Source organism: Diabrotica undecimpunctata, chromosome 8 (genome assembly GCF_040954645.1).
Source record: "Diabrotica undecimpunctata isolate CICGRU chromosome 8, icDiaUnde3, whole genome shotgun sequence".
In the NCBI taxonomy this organism is placed as follows: Eukaryota; Metazoa; Arthropoda; class Insecta; order Coleoptera; family Chrysomelidae; genus Diabrotica; species Diabrotica undecimpunctata.
Genome location: NC_092810.1, coordinates 8029455 through 8049353, shown reverse-complemented (window position 1 = coordinate 8049353; position 19899 = coordinate 8029455). Strand labels below are relative to the sequence as shown.

Genomic DNA, 19899 nt, shown 5'->3' with positions numbered 1-19899 from the left:
GGTGGTCGACCGAAACAAATCACACCTAATCAAGAAGATGAACCTTCGGTTCGAATAGATGAAAATCCTGAAACAAGTTCACGATATCTATCAGCAGCAACAGGAGTAAGTCAGTCGTCTATTGTTAGAATTCTAAAAAAAGAGAACCTCTATCTTAATCACTTCACTCCTGTTCAAAATTTACTTCCAACAGATCTTCTACGACGGTTACAGTTTTGCCAACGTAATCTGAATAAACATCGCAATGACAGACGCTTTATTAAGAATATTATGTTCACCGACGAAGCAACTTTTACCAGACGAGGGGTTTTTAATTGGCGAAATAGCCATTATTGGGAAGAAGAAAACCCGCATGCTATTAAAGCTAGACATTTTCAGCATGAGTTTAAATTGAATATTTGGTGTGGCATTATAGGCGACCAACTACTAGGGCCTTATGTTCTTCCTCCGAATTTAAATAGAGATTCTTATTTATTCTTTTTGGAAAATACTCTTAGTGATATTTTAGATGATCTGTCACTGGATGTAAGAAGAAAAATGTGGTTTATGCAGGATGGAACTCCACCTCGTTTTTCATTAGCTGTTAGAAATCATTTTAATGACGTATTTCCTCAACGATGGATTGGCAGAGGCAGTGATTTTCAATGGCCACCAAGAAGTCCTGAGTACAACCTGCTAGATTTTTATTTTTGGGGACATATGAAGTCCTTAGGTTATGCCAATGAAATTAATACACGAGACGAACTTTGGAGATACATTAAAAATGCAGCTAATCTTATAAGGGGACAGAATAATATTATTTTTAACGTCCGAAAATCCTTTATAAAAAGAATTAGAAAAGGCATAAAAATCGGAGGAGACCATGTAGAACATTTAGTTTGAGTTTTCGTGAGTTCTTTTAAATTAAAGTGTGTTTAGTTTTGATTTATCGTCAAAACGGAAACCTTACGTTAGTTGCAACTTTGTTTATTAGTTTGGTATTTGATAGTGAAATTGTAAATAAAATACTATTTCTTGTCTAAGATTATGCCTCTGTACCAATTTTGATAGCAATTTATAAATATACAGGGAAACTATTAGCAAAAAATGAAAAACAAAAATTAACTTTAACACCCTGTACCTTTTTTCTCAGCAACATTTTATTAAGGCATATTTGGCCCAATAGCCATATTTTGGTCCAAATAACCTGTCCTTAATCTATGTCCCAATAGTTATGACTCACCCTGTATATCACTTGTAAGATGCAGTTCGTATTGTGTTGGAATTGAATATTGTGAACAACGGACTTCTTTTCCCACGTAAGGCTTGGCTGAACACATGTAATATGTCTTGGCATCACACATTGTTACTATTTTGAGCCCATATTTGTCAGATTTATTGGAAATGTACATTTTAAATGGACATCTATCTCTAAAACCTAACAAACTTTCATCAATGGTGACATATTCGGACGGGTTGTACATCTGTCTACACCAGCCCTCGAAGATATCCCAAACTTCTCTAACAGCAGAAAATTTGTCTGTTGCCTTTCGAAAATATTGCCGTCAAAATTTTCTCTCTTATAATATTATATACGAAAAAACCTACTGAGCTTTTATATCACTAAAATGTTTTTATACTTTTTGACATTTCTGTAACGGTATTATATTAGTTCAAACCCTCGCACTCTTGTAAAATCCTTTAGCTAAACTAAAAAACTTTCATTTCCTTACAGACAAAGTTTTCTTTCCCAAAATTATATTAATGATACGTCTTTGAATACATCCCTCTCACTCGTTTTACCCAAATTCTATACGCAGACAGCAGAGATGAATAATTACAAAGAAATAAACCCGGCTAGACATCACGTAATATATAAACTACGCTTAGAATTTCTCAGGAAAACCTTTGGAGTTTCATGAGCTTACAAAACATGTACTTTCATAGGATGAGTTACTTTATTATAATGTAACTTTCGTGTGTTATTGCTTAGCACAGTTTATGTATGTATTTATGCTTACTTTCACACATCTATAGATATATTTTATAATAAAGGTAAAATATACACGTTAACTGTAATAATTCGGGGGAGTTTTTGGCTGTTTATATTTTTTGAAGATATACTTCTATACGCACGGTCGGCGTTGGAAATTTGCATGAGAGTGAATCTGTGAAACCATTACATATGTAAGATAATGAGTAAGAGAGAGACAGAAGATATATTTTTTCTCTCTTCCTCTCTCGAGAATAAAAATGTTCCTTTTGTATATACTCGTATTATATAATATTATATATAATATAATATGTATTAATATTATTATTTATGTGATATGTTTTGTATTATTTAAAATTAAACGTTTATAATTATTTTAGGCTTTTGTATTTCAAAATAATCACTGTTTTACCGAGAACTGTCAATTTTGAAATCCGTTAGTGTCATGTCTAATTGGAAAATCCTTTACGTGTTTGGTTCATACGCTGGTGGTTGTGAGTTCGAATCCCAATTATGAATTTTTTTTTATTTTTGAAATATTTAAAAACCTCACGTTAATCTTATTAGATATATGTAATATACGCAAAAAACATGAATTTTAAAATAAAATGAAAATTTACAACATAATCCGAGTTGTTGGTTTTTTATTTTTATCTTCGTTAAGTAAGTTATGTATATTGGCAGTTTTAAATACTTATGAATATTACATTTTAATTTATATTGTATTATTATATTGAATTATGTTGCAGTGTATTTATGGTATTGTAATTTTTATATTAATAACAAAATAAACAATGAATTTTACTGCAGAGTATGTGTAATTTTTTTTTTGTATTCAACTCCTTTTATACATATATAAAATATATATATTTTCATTAAAATATTGATACAATCCTTCATTTACTATACTCCTATTACAGGTCAAATGTTTATATACAGCAAACGATGCACCATATACCTATATAACTAATTCTTTTTCTCTTTCTGCTCTCTCTTACGTATAGCATTACATATGTAATGATTGGGCAGATTGACTCCTATATAAATTTTTAACGGCGAACGCGTGTAGAGAAGTATAACTTCTACAGGCAGTCTCACTGGACTTCCACACCCGTTTTTTAACTGTCTTAATAATAATACAAAAAATACTAATGTTAACCTGGCGCAAGACAATGCATCTCAACAATGCAATGATATTACTAAAGTTAAGAGCATAATGAATAATCTAATTAACCAAATGGGAATCAAGATGAACCTAATTTCAGCACTAATCTGCTAATGGCTTAGCTACTCAGAATTGTTTTATTGAATCCCAACGAACGACTGTGACAGCGTGCATTAGAATTGAATATTTTCTACAGACTAACGAAATTGACATAGCGTCAACTTACAAGACCCATCTTACACAGCTCATTTACATAACTACGATATTTTTGCACAAATCCCGGCACTACTACCGGAACTACCAGCACTCGAAGAAAACACGCATTAATTACAAATGTCTGTAATATACTGTCCACCAAATAACAATAGCTTATTCTTCTTCTTCTTTTTATATAGACATGACTCTGTCTGTTTTTCAATATGCCTCCAGTAAATTGTCATTCCATCGTTTTCCTGGTCTTCCTATTGATCTTCTTCCTATTGCGGAACCGTCTCTTGCTGTCTTTACTTCTCTATTTGTCGTCAATCGGCTTATATGATCGTTCCATTCTGCTATTCGATTTCTTACTCAGTTCTTGATGTTCTTCACCTTGCATCTACGTCATATATCTGTACTTCTAGCTCTGTCCCATAGTCTCTTACCATCAATTTTTCTAAGTGTTTTCATCTCTGCTGTTTCTAACATCCTTTTTGTCCTCTCTGTGTCAATTCTTGTTTGTGCCGCATATGTCATTATTGGTCTGATGACTGTTTTGTAAATTTTGCCTTTCGTTTCTTTCCCGATCTTTTTATTTCTCCATATTGTTTCATTTAGGCAGCCTGAGGCTCTGTTTGCTCTATTCACTTGATCTTCCATTTCAGTTTCGAGCTTTTCGTACCTAGATAATGTGATGCCTGGATATTTAAACTCCATCACTTGTTCCATTATCTGACCTTCCAGCTCCAATTTACATCTTAGTAAATTTGCTGTTGTAACCATGCATTTTGTCTTTTTTGGGGAAATAAACATGTTAAATTGTTTGGCGGTTATATTAAATCGGTGCAACATAAGTTGTAAATCATCTTCACTTTAAAAGAGTAGGATTGCGTCGTCTGCATAGCAGATTATTTTAAGTTATTTTTCTTCCATTTGGCATCCTTGTTTAGTTCTTGCTTTTTTACAGCCAAAACTACATATACATAAAAACGCAGAAAAAAAAACAAGGAAAAATAAAAGGTTTACTTTCGGTTCCATATGCAGATATCTTAATAATTAGTAGAATTATTTGGAAAATAAATTACATTTAACAAAATTATTAAATAGATATTTTGTCAAAAATTGGGCATTTTTCGTTTGGGCTTTTCTCTTTATACCAGTAAATGACTGCTATGCACTTAAGCGTCATTTTCTTTTAGAAATAGTTGTCTTTATATATCTAGGGTTGTATTTACGGCTCTTTCATTATTATTTATATTCCACAGCATCTATAGGATCTAGACTAGTTCCCGTCAAGTTTTGCGAAAAGCTTTGCGCTAAAATAAACGAATTATCAAAACAAAATTTTGCATGTTAAGTATTTCTAGTGCTTATTCATGTTTCCAATATAGCAATTATTGTACATACTAACTCGAATTGATTGAATTTTACCAGCAGTTGTTGGCCGTTGGCTATGTTCCAAGCGGGAGTTCATTCAGAGTTTGCTGTGCTTTCAATGTCAAGGTCCTTGTTAGGATGGGTCGATGAATAAACAGGCACGGGACGCTTAGAAACTGAATAAAGTGACACACCTTCGCACTTAATCAAAAAGTTTTTAATAACTTGAATTGGATTTAAAGAGGATCATCGTATACAGGGAAAAATTAAATTTGTGAGTTAGGTATAACAGGTTGCTTATCCTACTACTTTATATTAGTCTGGGGAAATAATATTTTTCTCGTACCACTGAGTCCTCCAAGAAAACGACAGTTGTTTTGAGAAGTATGGACCTTTATAACAAGAACCTATATATGTTTTCTGTTGGCGATTTTGAAGTTATACTTCTATACGCGCGCTCCACGTTGGAAATTTGTATGGGAGTGAATCTGTGAAATCATTACATATGTAAGATAATGAGTAAGAGAGAGACAGAAGATATATTTTCTCTCTCTTCCTCTCTCGAATATAAAAAGGTTCCTTTTGTATATATAATTTAATATTATATATATTACATAAAGATATATATACATATAATATTATACATATAATAAAATATTTATTAATATTATTATTTATGTGATATGTTTTGTATTATTTATTAAATGTTCATAATTATATTATTCTTTTGTATTTCAAAATAAAAAACTCAATAAATCACTGTATGATCCAGAACTGTCAATTTTGAAATACATTTGTGTCATGTCCTCGGTAGTATAGTAGTCAGTATCCCCGCCTGTCACGCGGGAAACCGGGGTTCAATTCCCAGTCGGGGAGGACTTTTTTATTAATATTATTACATTATTGTCATTTTTAAATACTTATGGATATTGCATTTTAATTTGTATTGTATTATTATATATGGAATTATGTTGCACTGTATTGTAGTGTATTTTTTTATATATATTATTGTCATTTTTAAATACTTATGAATATTGCAGTTTAATTTGTATTGTATTATTATATTAATAACAAAATAAACAATGAATTTTACTGCAGAGTATGTGTAAAAAAATTTTGCATTCAACTCCTTTCATACATATATGAAAATAAAAATATACATTTTCATCAAAATATTGATTCAATCCTTCATTGTTAGTAAGTTGTTATTAATTCTATTTCTCTTTCTGCTATGTCTTACCTATAAAATTACATATGTAATGATTGTGCAGATTGACTCCCAAATAAATTTGTAACGGCGAATGCGTGTATAGAAGTGTAACTTCCACCGGCAGTCCCACTGGACTACCACACCCGTTTTTTTTATTAATTTTAATTTTTTTTTAATAAACTTGCAACCTACATATTACACGGAACGTTAGGACGTGTGGTGCATAAAAATATTCAAAAGCAAAGGCAGGAACAAAAGAGCTAGGTGGCACCTGCAATCAGCGATTTGCAATTTCAACGAAATACACTCATTTTTCTATGGGTCATTGTTCAAAACAATTCATCAATCAACAGTCTATTGTTTGCAACATTGTATCAACAATTGTCTAATATTCGATAGTGCCTAGGTTTTTGTAAGCGACATCTTGACTAACTATACAAGGGGAAACAGAACTAGCCAAAATTCTGTTGATATTTCAACAATAGTTATATAAAATTGCGAAACTGCAATATCTATATTAAACTCTTACGCTTTTTCGAGAATTTGTCGTAGTGTGAAGATCTGGTTATTAGATATACTACAGAAGATAGGTAATAATTTACCTAAAATGGTAAAGATTACTTTGGCTACTGGATTAACTACAAGCTTTATCAAGAACAAAAAAATTAAAGCAAGAATTCGAGATAATTTCTTCAAAACGCTGGAACTTAATATAAATGTACAGGAATTTCGGAAAATACTTAAAAAGCTAAGGAACAGAAAAGCAGCAGGTAAAGACGGGATACCAAACGAGTTACTGAAATATTGTGGAGCAGAAATAAAAATTTAACCAACTCGCACTGGTTAAGTTAATCATCTGTTCGCACTGTTGTTTAATGATTATCGGAGAATTCTTCTTCTTCTTTGTGTGCCGTGCTTGTATTCAAGCGTTGGCTATCGTCATATTGACAAGCTAATGAAATGATTCTCGGTCGGCAGCTAGCTGAAACAGTTCCTCGACCGTTCGACCTGTCCATTGTCTAATGTTACGCAGCCAGGACAGTTGTTTTCTTCCGACCCAACGTTTTCCTTCGATTTTGCCCTGAATGATTAACCGGAGTAAGCGATATTTAGGTCCTCTCATTATATGACCGAAGTATTGGACCTTTCTCATTTTGATGATGTTGATCAATTCTAGCTCTTTGTGCACAGTCTCTAGCACGCGTTCGTTAGATATGTGTGCTGTCCACGGGATTCTGAACATGCGACGGTAACACCATAACTCAAACGCTTCTAATTTGTTAAGATTTTTTATTTTTGTTGTCCAGGTTTAACATCCATAGAACAAAGTGGACCAGACGTAGCACTTCAATACTCTTAGACGTGTGGTCAACGACAGACTTCTACTGCATAATACAGAACGCCAGTTAATAAAGTTTTTCCGTGCGAGTTCTATTCTGGTCAAAATTTCCTCGTCACTTTCAACCCAGCAGTCAATAAAGCTACTCAGATATCTAAAGTGTTCCACTCTTTCCAGGATTTTGTTATCTAATCTTAGTACTGAGTCTTCGATATTAATTTTTCCGACCACCATCCATTTTGTTTTTTTTTGCGTTGATTGTTAAGCCCTTTTTAGTGCATTCGTTGTTTACAGCATTCAACAGGGGTTGAAGATCTTCTAGACTCTCTGCCATTATTGCGGTGTCATCGACGTATCTGATGTTGTTAATAATTTCACCACCGATCTTAACACCTTCGCGGCGATTATTTACGCTATTTCAAAAACTGGTTCAGTGTAGGCATTAAACAACATCGGTGACATAACACATCCCTGTCTGACACCACGCTTAATAGAAACTTTAACTGAAACCTCTTGGTATACCTTGGTCCACACAAGCGGTCTGTAATTGTAGTAAAGATTTTTAAGCAATCTAATACGTGTCCAGACCAACTGAGTCTAAGCATTGAAATAATAATGTATGTGGTACTCTATCAAAGGCTTTTTCGAAATATATAAAGAATTAAGCGGAGAATTAAATGTTCGTAATTATTATTTATTGGAATTTCTTGGTAGCTGATGGAAAGTTCGTAAGAAAATATTGAATGTTCTTTAAATTGAATGCAAAAATCAGTAATTACTCTTAACTACAGGTGAAGACACGGATGAACGTAGATTCGCCCAGATAATTGAAGATAATATGATACCATAACCATACCATATTATTCGCCCAGATAATTGAAGATACTATGATTACTTACAGCAAATCTTAATGACTAAAACTATGTACTATACTTGTATTAAGCACTGAAGTTATTTTTATTAAACGGTACTTTATATCAATATTTAATCTAATATGATATTAGGTTAAAAGAACTCAAATATATAAGTGAATACACACTTAGAAAGAAAATACACAGAGACGGTAAGGTAACGAGCGTCTGTCCTCAAAGATCACCCAACTAGAAGTCTCTTCCTTCTCTAAAAATTTACGAAACTACCCAAGACAGGTGGGATATCTCCCACTCAAAAACGATAGGACAGTATCCATTTCTAAGAAGGTAAAAAGTCCGAAGGATTCGAGGTAAACAACGATACTAGTAACTTGGACCGTGACGAAATTAAAATCTTCGGAATTAGGTTTTTACAGAAAAATTACTATAGACGTGCTTTCGACGATATTTAACAATTCTATCAAAGGAACAGACGCGAAACCGGAAAGAGATTAACTAAGGACTAACCAAACCGGCGTCTTTAAATAAGTAGGTAAATTCTTCCGTAATATTTCGGTAGTTTCCAATAAAATTTAACAACCTATTTGCGAATACGACCATGGGCGTATCAGCAACGGAGGTAAAGGGCTTAAAAATAATTTAATATATTAACTATAAAAAAAATGTTACAACCTATCTCTCGATATTAAACTAAGATTAAAACTTGTAAAATGTTAAGTTTGGTATTTTGTTCTCCATGAAGTTAAAACGTAAACACTATAGCTAAATAGCGTAAATAAGTTAAAAACATTTTAAATATAGGTGTAGAAAGAGTATGAAGAAATTGACTAAACCTAGAAAAAAACTATTGATAATGATTAAGAAAAGAAAAAACAGTTATTTGTCATTTTTTGCTATGTAATTAAAATTATCGCATTCCTCAATTGATCATTAAGCTTAAAATATAGATGAATCGAGTCGTTGGAAGAAAAAAATTGTCCCAAATGCATGATATTGGAAACTGGATAGAAGTAGGCTTTGAAGAACTTATGTGTACAGCTGAAAACACACATGTTTGCTAACCTCCAATTATGGAGACGGTACATGAAGAACAAGAAGTGCTAATAAATAAAGTAGGGGCAATGTGAACATAAATGGAATATATATAAGGAGGATACTAGAAGGAGAGGCATAAATTTATGATATACATAGATAACAATCTATAAATAGAGACAGATAGCAATTAATAAAAATTTTTACAGTAGTCCTTAAAGTCGGCTCCTCAAGCATTTTGAGTACATCAGATAGTAAATAGTAATCACTCAAGTTCCTTTTCGTAAGGAAATATAAATCTTCGTCAGTATTAAGAAACAGAGCCCAAGGTATTTCATCATATGATCCTAGCAATTTCTCTTAAAAGTTTTTCCCATATATTGTTTTCAAGCGAACGGTTTCAGTTGATCGACAGAAAATCACGAAACGTCACTTATTTCAACTGAGAGGGATAAAGCATCCGATTCAAAATGAACGTTGAAAACGGCCCCCAAGGAAGAAGTGAGAAGAGTCAACGGAATGACAAAGGAATTACATTATTCAGGGTGTCTAGAGGATGTTTTCTGCTAAGTTTATCGAATTCCTACAAAACGCCTTTAGTGTATTTTAAAAGGAAAAGGAATTAAATCACGTGCGTAGATAACATCGTCTACAATGAAAGAAGGAAGGTTTATATCAGATTAATTATAAATATAAAAATACGAATAGGTTAAAAAAAATGTCAAAAAAATAAACTTTGTCTAAGTCTTTATGTTCCATGAGGGTGTAAACATTATTTAATATGGTTGAGAATTTCCAAACACTGTTCATTGTGTTATATTTCTTTTTATATTTACGTATAAACGGATGCGCAAGCGCCCTGTACGTGGAATCAAATCTTAACTGTCTTTTCCTTTTTATTAATTAAATTTTAAAAATAATTGCATTTAAAAGAAGACTAATATGACAATTAGCTGATTATAGTAACAAAGTATACATGCTATGAGCCACTAAAATATACGAGTGAAACCCCTTTAAATGTTATTAATTTATAAATATGTTACATTATATGTTATTAAAAATTAGGATGTTTAAGTTACCGTTGGAATTGGTAACATGGCAACGTATGGCTCTACATCGATTACATGGTCCTGAGACAAAGTGTCTTCGAGGACCTGTTGATAACACTCTTCATCGGGATGTGCTGCAATTGGAGCGTGTACTTGAATAATTTTCAGGGAGATATTCTCGTTTACATTTAGCCTAATCATTGCAATTCTTTTACATATTCCTACGAATTACTCTACTTTATGTGCATATTTCTTGATAATTAGAAATCCTACGCCATATATGCTTTGTTCTTCTCGCCCTTTGTAATATAGGACCTTACCGGACTCCAGTGTTATGCACTCTTCCCCTTTTCTTTTTACCTCTGCTATACCAATTATGTCCTATTTTAAGTCCTTGTTGTCTTCTTCGAGTTCGTAGACTTTTTCATCTTTGCTTAAGGACCTTATATTTAGAGTTGCGATGTTCAATCGTGTGGTTTTTAGCGATTTCTTGCTTCCCTCAGATTCCATGAAGCTGTTCTTTTTTCCAAAGGAGTGGGATTTGCCATTACTGTTCTACTCACCTAGGGAGCCATTCCTTTTATTTTAGATATCGCCATATTCCTGTTAGGAGGTTTTTGAGCCTTAAAACATGAAAACATGATCCCGATAAGGGCCTGCGTAGCGCAAGCGGTAGGATTCTTGCCTCGCACGCCGGTGGTCCGGAGTTCAAGACCTACCACCGTCAAGAACAACTAGACATTTTTAAAAATGTCTATAGGCCCCAGGTCGACTCAGCCTGAATAAAATGTACCTTGGGTAAAACCAGGGATAATAATAGGCGGTTGAAGCGTAGCACTGGCCATGTTACCTTCCTTGTATACCGTAGGCCCTAGATATACCAGACTACCCTGCTATACTCCCAAAGCCGCGAGGCGGTATAAAACGGGAGACTATTATTATTATTATTATTAACACCACCATGGCTAGACGAGTTGGTGAGTGATTTTATACAATCCCTAAAATCAAGGAATTTCCACTTCCGCCATCCACATCGTACCGAAGGCATATGAAACACCTGGAATCTGCGGAGGGCAGGGATTGATTCATTTACATGTACTACATGTCCATTCATGTAGTACAAAAACAAATAAAAACATATTTGTCACATCATACAAGTATTGAAATTCTGAAAACACAAATTATATTCGTAGCCAATACTTCTCTTTTATTTATTTTACCCTCAGATATAATTATAAAAAATCTGGGACACGAACGAAATACGACGGTCTTTTCACACGCTTTCAAAGAAATGTAGAAATGAAATTTATGTCTAACATATAACAGAACACATCAAACAGCTCTTTTAAAAAAAGCGATAAAATTAAGGTGAATAGTAGGCGATTCTTGAAATAGTAATTCACTTTGCGTAATGTAATATGGCATCAAGAAAATATAAAATTCAGTTTCAAAACACGTCGTCGTTTCTGTGTGAAAAATTCATTTTCTCTCTGTCCCATCGGCTGGTTCATTTGCTGAAAACGTAGAAACAGAGATGTTTATCGTAAGAATTATTACTCTCTAGATAAAGAGATGGGTATATAAAGGTTTATGCTTCCATTTCCAGTGACACTTTGTTCTTGGAAAAAATTTTATTGAGCTGTGAAAATACTTTAAGTTATAATTTCTTTGAAAATTTTTGTATAATCATTCTTTCAGTTTGTGAATGAATTACTTAGAATATTAGCCTTTTTACACTAATTTTTTAGATATTTTATATTATTGAAATAAGGTTTAGGAAAGTACAAGTATTTAATTTCTTTTAATTACACTTATTCTTTCTTGGCTCTACAACTCTGTGAGGCTTAACCACGTTTACTATTTTCCTCCACTCTTGCCGGCCTTGTGTAGTACTCTACCATTGTTGCAGTCCCAACTTACGTAGATCACTGATTACTGCATTATTCCTTTCGCTGTCTAGCAGCAGCCATTCTGATAGAGCTATTCTCCCTACCTGTCGTAACGATCCATGAGAAAGGTATGAGAGGTGAAGAACTGTCATTTGAGCTGTTGGGTTTGCAGAAAGCATTACGGTCAGTGGACTGCTATCTTAGTATCCGATATAAACTCCCGTAAGACCACTCTACTCTTATTCCACATAACCAACTGGTTGTTGAACGAATTGCAAACTCTACACGTGTTTTTTCCATTAAAGACGAGAGCTTGACGTACGTACGCACTACCTGGAGATGAGTGGTAAATGAGTAGGCTCCTCGGTGGCAGTCTGTCAAACATGCTAGGTATATATATACATAAGCGAGGTTCCTACCGCCTCTGCCGCTTCTCGCATTTCGACCGCCATCGTTTTCTGTCCATCCATTTGTCTTCTTTGATGGCTCTATCTCTCATAATGTGCCGTACATTTTCATGTCAGACAACTGAAGACCTTCTCCTTCTTCTTCTTTTTTGTGGTATGTAATTTAAAGCTTTCTTTGACCATATAACTTCATTTACTCACTTCAATTGACCATACCACACTAGTTGTCTCGTTTCAATTATGTCTACACTGGAATATATAGTATTTGCCCTTCTTCTAATATCTTCATTGCTGATATGATTTTTTTTTGATACACCACATGCACTCCTTAGAAAATCTATTTCTAATACTTCCAATCTTTTTCTATCTTTTTTCGTGATCTGCCAAACTTTTGTTCCTAAGTCATAATAGGCTCTACCAAGGTTCGATAGATTGTCAATTTCGTTTTTTGTCTAATATCTTTAGACCATAGTAGCGAGTTTAGAATGTTTACCGCTTTTTCCTTGCTGTGTTCTGTTCTCGATGTCTCTTTTAGTAATGCCTTCTTTAGATATTATAGATCGGAGATATTTATATTCATTGCATGTTTTTGTGTTTCTGATTTCTAACTCTGGATCTTCTTTATCATCTCCTATTTTAAGATACTGATCTGTCTTTGACATATTCGTATTAAGACCCCCATTTTTCATATTATTTCTTTAGTTTTCTAAACATGTAATCCATGTCTTTGTCATCATTCGCTATGACTACCTGATCATCTGCGAAAAATAAAGTTGCTAGACATTTACCACCGCCTATGTCTATTCCCATTCCGGATACTTGTTCCCTCCACTGCTCTAGCGATGATTGAATATATATTTTAAATAGGGTCGGAGATAGACAACATCCTTGTTTCAGCCCCTTTGTTGTTGTAAATCATTCAGATATAAAGTTTCCTTCTTTAACGACACTTCTTGCATTTTTGTATATATTTGTGATAGCATTTCTATGCCTTATGCCTTCTCATGTAATATTTTTGGTCCATACTTTACCAACTCAATTGGGATATCTCCAAGTCCTACTGCTTTACCGTTTTCGATCTTTTGAGGGCTTCGCTTAACTTTCCGGTTGTTATCTCAATTATTTGTGTATGTTCGGATATTTTCTTCCATTTCGATCTCCTGGAATTTACATCTAACCTCTGTCAGTAAGACCTGAGAATGGTGTTTCCACTGTTTCACATCTATTAACTGTAAGTTAGATTTTTCCTTTCCTTCTCTCCGGAGAGACTTTATCACCTTCCACGCTTGCCCAACTCTTGTTCCACATGCTACCACATGCTAGGTCAGGACTTTATTCCTACGTGCGTTTACCTTTCGGCCAGTGGTTAGGATAACGGACGGGTGTTCTTGTAGTAACGCAGAGACTACGGCGAGGCTGAATCCCTACGCTTCAGTAGCAACATGCCACCCTTAATTATGGTGTCGCACTCGTAGGAGCAACGGATTCGTTTACAATCATTTGCTGAAAGGCCAAAAGAAAAAGGGTCATGCTTTCATGCTTTTGCGAGTGAGAGAGAGATTGTTGTCTTGAATTCTATTAAGAAAAGTTTTCTATTTATTAAGAAACCACACCAATATTTATGTCTTTTCTGTGAGCTGAGTAGGACATGTGTCCCGACAAAAAAAACGAAAGATGGACGGGAAACATTATACATTGGAGACCAGATAAGAGTAGGGAACTCATGGGGAGGTCTTTGTCCAGGACCAGATGCAAACAGGCAGAATAAAAAAAAGAAACGGACAAAGATCTGAAATAATAAACGGAATTATCATTCATATCAATTATCAATAAACCGCAAACAAAGAAGTAAAAATAGTGAGAGATCTACTGGAAGGTGAATTAAAGGAGAATAATGAAAAGCTCAAAAAATCCATCTATGACAATATCATAAGATGTTCTGACAATCTACAAATCGAGGAATAATAATAATAATAATTATAATAATAATGTTTATTTACTAAATGAACTGGGTCTAAATGAACATCACTATAAGGCCATACAGAAAGCTGTACTCCTCCGTCCAGATGTGTACGAAAATTTTTGGGAGATACTCCAGCATACCAAGTCACCTAGGGCTCGATAAAACGGAAAAAGTCCTACCAAAACTCAATCCTTTTGATACCGTAGGTATCTGGGATAAGTGAATTTTCCCCTTAGAGGGAGTGTGAGCCGTATGGCTAAATCTGAGATGTTTATTTAAAACCTCAACAGAAAGAGTGCTGTAAGTATTCCATGGGCTGCAAAGAACAACTTATCATCAACTCTATCATTTCTAACCAAGCATATCATCGACTATCATTTCTAACCAAGCATATAGCAAAAAAAGGAATCTTTTTACTGCTTTCATCGACTACAAGAAAGCGTTTGATTCAGTGCCGCATGAATGCTTATAGATATATTAAAAATGTGACGCGATGATAACATAGTGACCTTTTCAAAACATATAATGTCAGATTGGAAGACAAAGATTCACCTCCAAATACCTGGTGAAAACAATATCGAAACTGAACTGAAAATATTGCAATATTTCAAGGAGACTCGTTGAGCCCACTGTGGTTTTGTCTAGCGATGAACCCCCTATCTCAGCAACCGAACTTAACTGGCACAAGTTTTAGCATCAAAAATAACACTACTGTTGTGACAAAGCTTAATCATCTATTGTATATGGATGATTTAAAACTATTAGTTTTCACTCGAAGCCACCTGAATCAGATGCTGAAAACAGTAGAAAATTTCTCTAATGATATTAGTATGCACTTTGGTTTTGACAAGTATCTTATCTCAAATATCAAATATCAAAAATCCTTGTCGTATCTCAAATATAATCAAGGGAAAGGTTTAGCCTGGCGGATTCGATATGCAAAACGGACAGAACATCGAGGCCATGGGTGAAAATGATATGTATAAATACCTCGGAATAAAGTAAGCCTGGAAGATTGACCATAAGCAAATGAAAACTAAGATAACTACTGAGTTTATACGAAGGGTAAAACAGCTCATTAAATGCTCAACTCGTTTTATAGGGTAAAGTATTTGGCAGGAGAGGACCGGGACGCTGTCGTATCTCGTGGTTAAAAAACCTCCGACAATGGTTTGGGATGACCTCCGCGGAACTGTTTCGCAGAGCATTCAACAAAAACATGACAGCTTTGATGATCGCCAACATCCGGACCATATAAGGTACTGAAGAAGAAGAAGTAAAACAGCAGCTTCGTTCACACCGTAACAGTAAAAATTTGTTTAAGGCACTAAACACCTACGCATGTTCTGCGCTTAGCTACCCTTTTGGTATTGTTAAGTGGACAAAAACGAAAATAGAAAATCTTCAGTGAAAAGTACGAACACACCTTACAAAGGCACAAAACCACCATCCTCAAAATGCAGTAGAAAGAATGACATTAGCGCGGAGTTTAAGAGGACGAGGACTTACGGATATAAGTGAGCAACTAGAAAAACAAAATACTAATTTAGGAACTTATTTTCAGGTGTAGGCTGAGACATCTGCTCTACATCGCGCGATTTGTGCAGTAGATGATACAACACCGATCAAACTGAGGGAACCAGAAATGCGTATAAATCATCTTACTAAGGACGAAAAAATGCGCACCTAGATGGGTTAACCTCTGCACGTCAGTTTAGACCATGTCGACAATATCGCGTCGAAATATGTTCTGACATCAGGAAAGATGTTCCCTGAAACAGAAGGTTCGTTACTCTCCATTCACTCAGGATCAGGTTATACCAACCAGAAATTACCTGAAATATATCGTCAAAGACCCTCAAGTCAAAAACGGACAAATGCACATATAAATGTCAAGTTCAAGAAACCATCTAACATCTTACCGGGGGTTGCCAGACATTTGCTGCAACTGAACATAAGGAAAGACACGACTCGGTAGGAAAGATCCTTCATCGAGAGATAGCCATCAAACTGGAACTTCTCCAAACAAACCATCTCCCATATTATCAATACGTTCCTGAAAGTATACTTGAGAATGACAACTGCAAGCTATAGTGGGACCGCACTGTGCTCACAGACTAAACAGTGGCATGTAATAGACCAGATCTCATACTAGTTAATAAACTTAAGAGACAAACAACACTAATTTATGTGGCGATACCTAACAACAATAATCTTCGTATTAAACAGAACGAAATGATCGCCAAGTACAGGTATCTGGAATACGAATCCAATACGAAGACAGTGGGACGATGCAAGGTACCCAGAGAATACCTATTATTCTCTCTACTACTGGAGTCATTCCGAAGAACCTCCTAGAAAACATAAGAAAGCTAGGTCTGAATGAACATCTCTACAAGACCATGCAGAAAGCTGTCTACTCTCAACGTCCAGATGTGTACAAAAATTTTTGGCAGATACTACAGGGTACCAAGTCACATAGGGCTTGATAACACGGAAAGAGTTCCACCAGAGCTAAATTCTTTTGATAGCGTAGGTATCTGAGTTGAGTGAATTTTCCCCTTAGAAGGAGTGTAAGCCGTATGGCTAAATCTGGATGTTTAATTAGGAATCTTCCATTATAATATAGATTACAAGAAACAAAAAGCATAATACATACTAAATAAACATAAAAACTCACTGAAGTATAGCTACTACAAAAGTAGCACCCCTTGTAAGTGAGTTCAGATAATCCGAAGTATAAATAGATATAAATAGATATAAATAGAAAGAAGAAGAAGTGAAGACTATTTTATAATTAAATGGTATTTGAAAGTTATTTAAAAAAGCTGATTAAATATAAACAACGAGTTTTCGAACCAGATCAAGCAGTTTTATTTAATTTAAGCAGTAAAGCAAATATGTTAAATTAACTTATAATAAATCAAAATACACTGGGGTGCAAAATTAACCGGACACTTATGATTTTTCCTAAAAAATGGAGTTTAAAAGAGTTTAAGATGTTCCCAATTAAGTATTTAATAATAGACAAAATTTAAAAGTCAAATTTATTACAACTCAAGAATGTTACTCAGAAAAAAACAATCAACAATTCAAAAAATTTAAAAATTCGCAAAGAAAAAAATATTATTTTTTTATTTTAATATAAACAATTTTTATGGAAAACAATGTTTAGTAGAGTGTATTACCTCCACGAGCCCTAATTACGGCCCTTATTCGATCAGGCATACTTCGGATCAAGGTAGCAAAGTCTGCTTGAGAGATTTGCTCCCATTCGTCACGAACTGCTTGCTCCAAATCATTCATGGTTTCAAACTCACCACGGTTACGTCGAATATGTCGTCCCAGAATATCCTATGCATGCTCTATTGGATTTAAGTCTGCATTTCTTGGCGGCCATGGTAATAAACGAATTCCAACTTCATCCAAGTAATCCCGTGTTATTCTTGCGATGTGCGGACGAGCATTATCTTGCATTAGACGAAAGTTTTCTCTAATAAATGGGGCCAATGGCACTACATGTTCTTCCAAACATTGCTGAATATACCGTTAAGCGTTCAAACTGCCCCCTTAAATTATAACAAGTTCTGTATGAGCCTCTAGGGAAATGCCTGCACACACCATTATACCACCTCCACCAAATTGAACTTTTGGAGCAAAACAACATTACTGATAACGTTCACCAGTTCTTCTCCATATCCTATGCCGTCCATCCGATGAGTATCTGTTAAATCTTGATTCATCCGTGAAAAGCACAGCACACCAATCGTCAACACTCCAATTAAGATGTTCGCGAGCGAAGTGTAAACGTTGCCTCCGATGATCTGCTGTTAATAGAGGTCCCGTGACAGGTATTCTGGACCTTAATCCATATTCATTTAAGCGTCTTCGAACGGTATAAACGGAAACTGTGTTTCTATAGACATCATTTAATCGTTGAACAAGTACTGGTGCTGATAATGTACGATGGCGTAATGCTTGTAACCTAAGAAAGCGATCTTTAACTTGACTTGTGGTTCTTTGTCTACCTTGACCTGGTCTCCGAGTGTATTGCCTGTTTCCCGAAATCTTTGTATTGCATCAAACACTGTACTTCGAGAAATTCCTAAAGCATTTGCGACGTAACGAATGCGCAGCCCATCATCCTTTAAAGCAACAGCTTGTGCTACTTCTTCTGGTGTCATAATTTTTTTAATGCAAGTTTTAAACAGGAGACAATCAAAAATCTACAGCCGAACTTATAATCAGGTACAGTACCACAATAAACTTAAATTAATACTAAGCCAATATTTTACATTAATAACAAGACGTATGTGTAAAAGTGTTTTCGTTCGCAAAAAAACATCTAAACAGGTTCAAACAAGAAAAAAACTTGTCACTAATAAGGCATAAAATACAATTTCAAACAAATTAAACAAGTTTCGATCTAAACACCAACAAAAAACAAAAAAAAATTGAGTGTCCGGTTAAATTTGCACCCCAGTATATTAGAGTGAATGAAAAAAAAATTTTGAGAACGTACCTATTGAAAACTGCGTAAGGTTTTTCGAAATTAAAAAATGAAATAAAATGGGCCACGTTATTCGACTGTCATTTAAAGCTTTCATTAATATTCAACTGTCGTAATCAAATTCGGCGGAGTTTGCGATGCTGTTAAGTCGCTGGCAATATAAAGGCCCTAAACTTCATTTCAACTCTGTCTTCCGAGAACCAATATTACCCTCAACGTTGCCACTTTAGACAGATTCCAAATAGAGTGGTTATAAAACTTAAAACGATATAAATTCACATCGGTAAAAACGTTCTTATGAACATGATTTTAAAAGGGAAAATATAAAAAGTTATTTATGCTCCGAAAGCTCGAAGAAGGATATATTATATACAATGTTTCTTAAAGCGTTTTAAAAATATGATAAAGCTTGTGGTAAACTTGATGGAAATGAATTTTTCATTTTAGTACTCTGTCCCAGTCCGTCTCTTCTTATATTTTTGCTTCGCATGATTTTTTTTATTGGTAGCTTCTACTCGCCATAATTTTTTTTGTTTCTATACAGGATATTTGCAATATTATTTGAAATGTTTTTGTGGGAGATTCGGTATTCAATCCTAATATTCCAAGTTTCTATAGACAAGTGTGTATCTCAGTGTTTCACTTACCTTAACAAAATCTTTTAAAGAGGTAGATATGGCATCGCTCATTTCGGGAATCATTTGTGATATTGCTGCTTTAGATACTCGAAATAAGTGTGAAAGTGTTCTTAAGTTGCATCCAGTATTAATCATGTACAGGAATATTTGCAGTTTAATTTTTTCTGACAAGGCACTTCTCATAAAAGTATCTCACAAGAGTCAATAACTCGTTAAATTTGTCTTGTGTCATCCGCATCGCATTGAAAACCTCGTCCATTCAAGATCTTCGTCCATTAATT

At 34.4% G+C, this 19899-nt stretch overlaps 1 protein-coding gene across 1 annotated transcript in view; it reads left to right on the top strand.

The window, feature by feature from the left end:
- Positions 1-19899, top strand: part of LOC140448271 (uncharacterized) — a 321196-nt gene that overhangs the window by 210565 nt on the left and 90732 nt on the right. The window contains exon 7 of the mRNA XM_072541367.1: positions 4337-4363. Within this exon, the coding sequence (XP_072397468.1) occupies positions 4337-4363 (27 nt within the window). The remainder of the gene's footprint in view (positions 1-4336; positions 4364-19899) is intronic.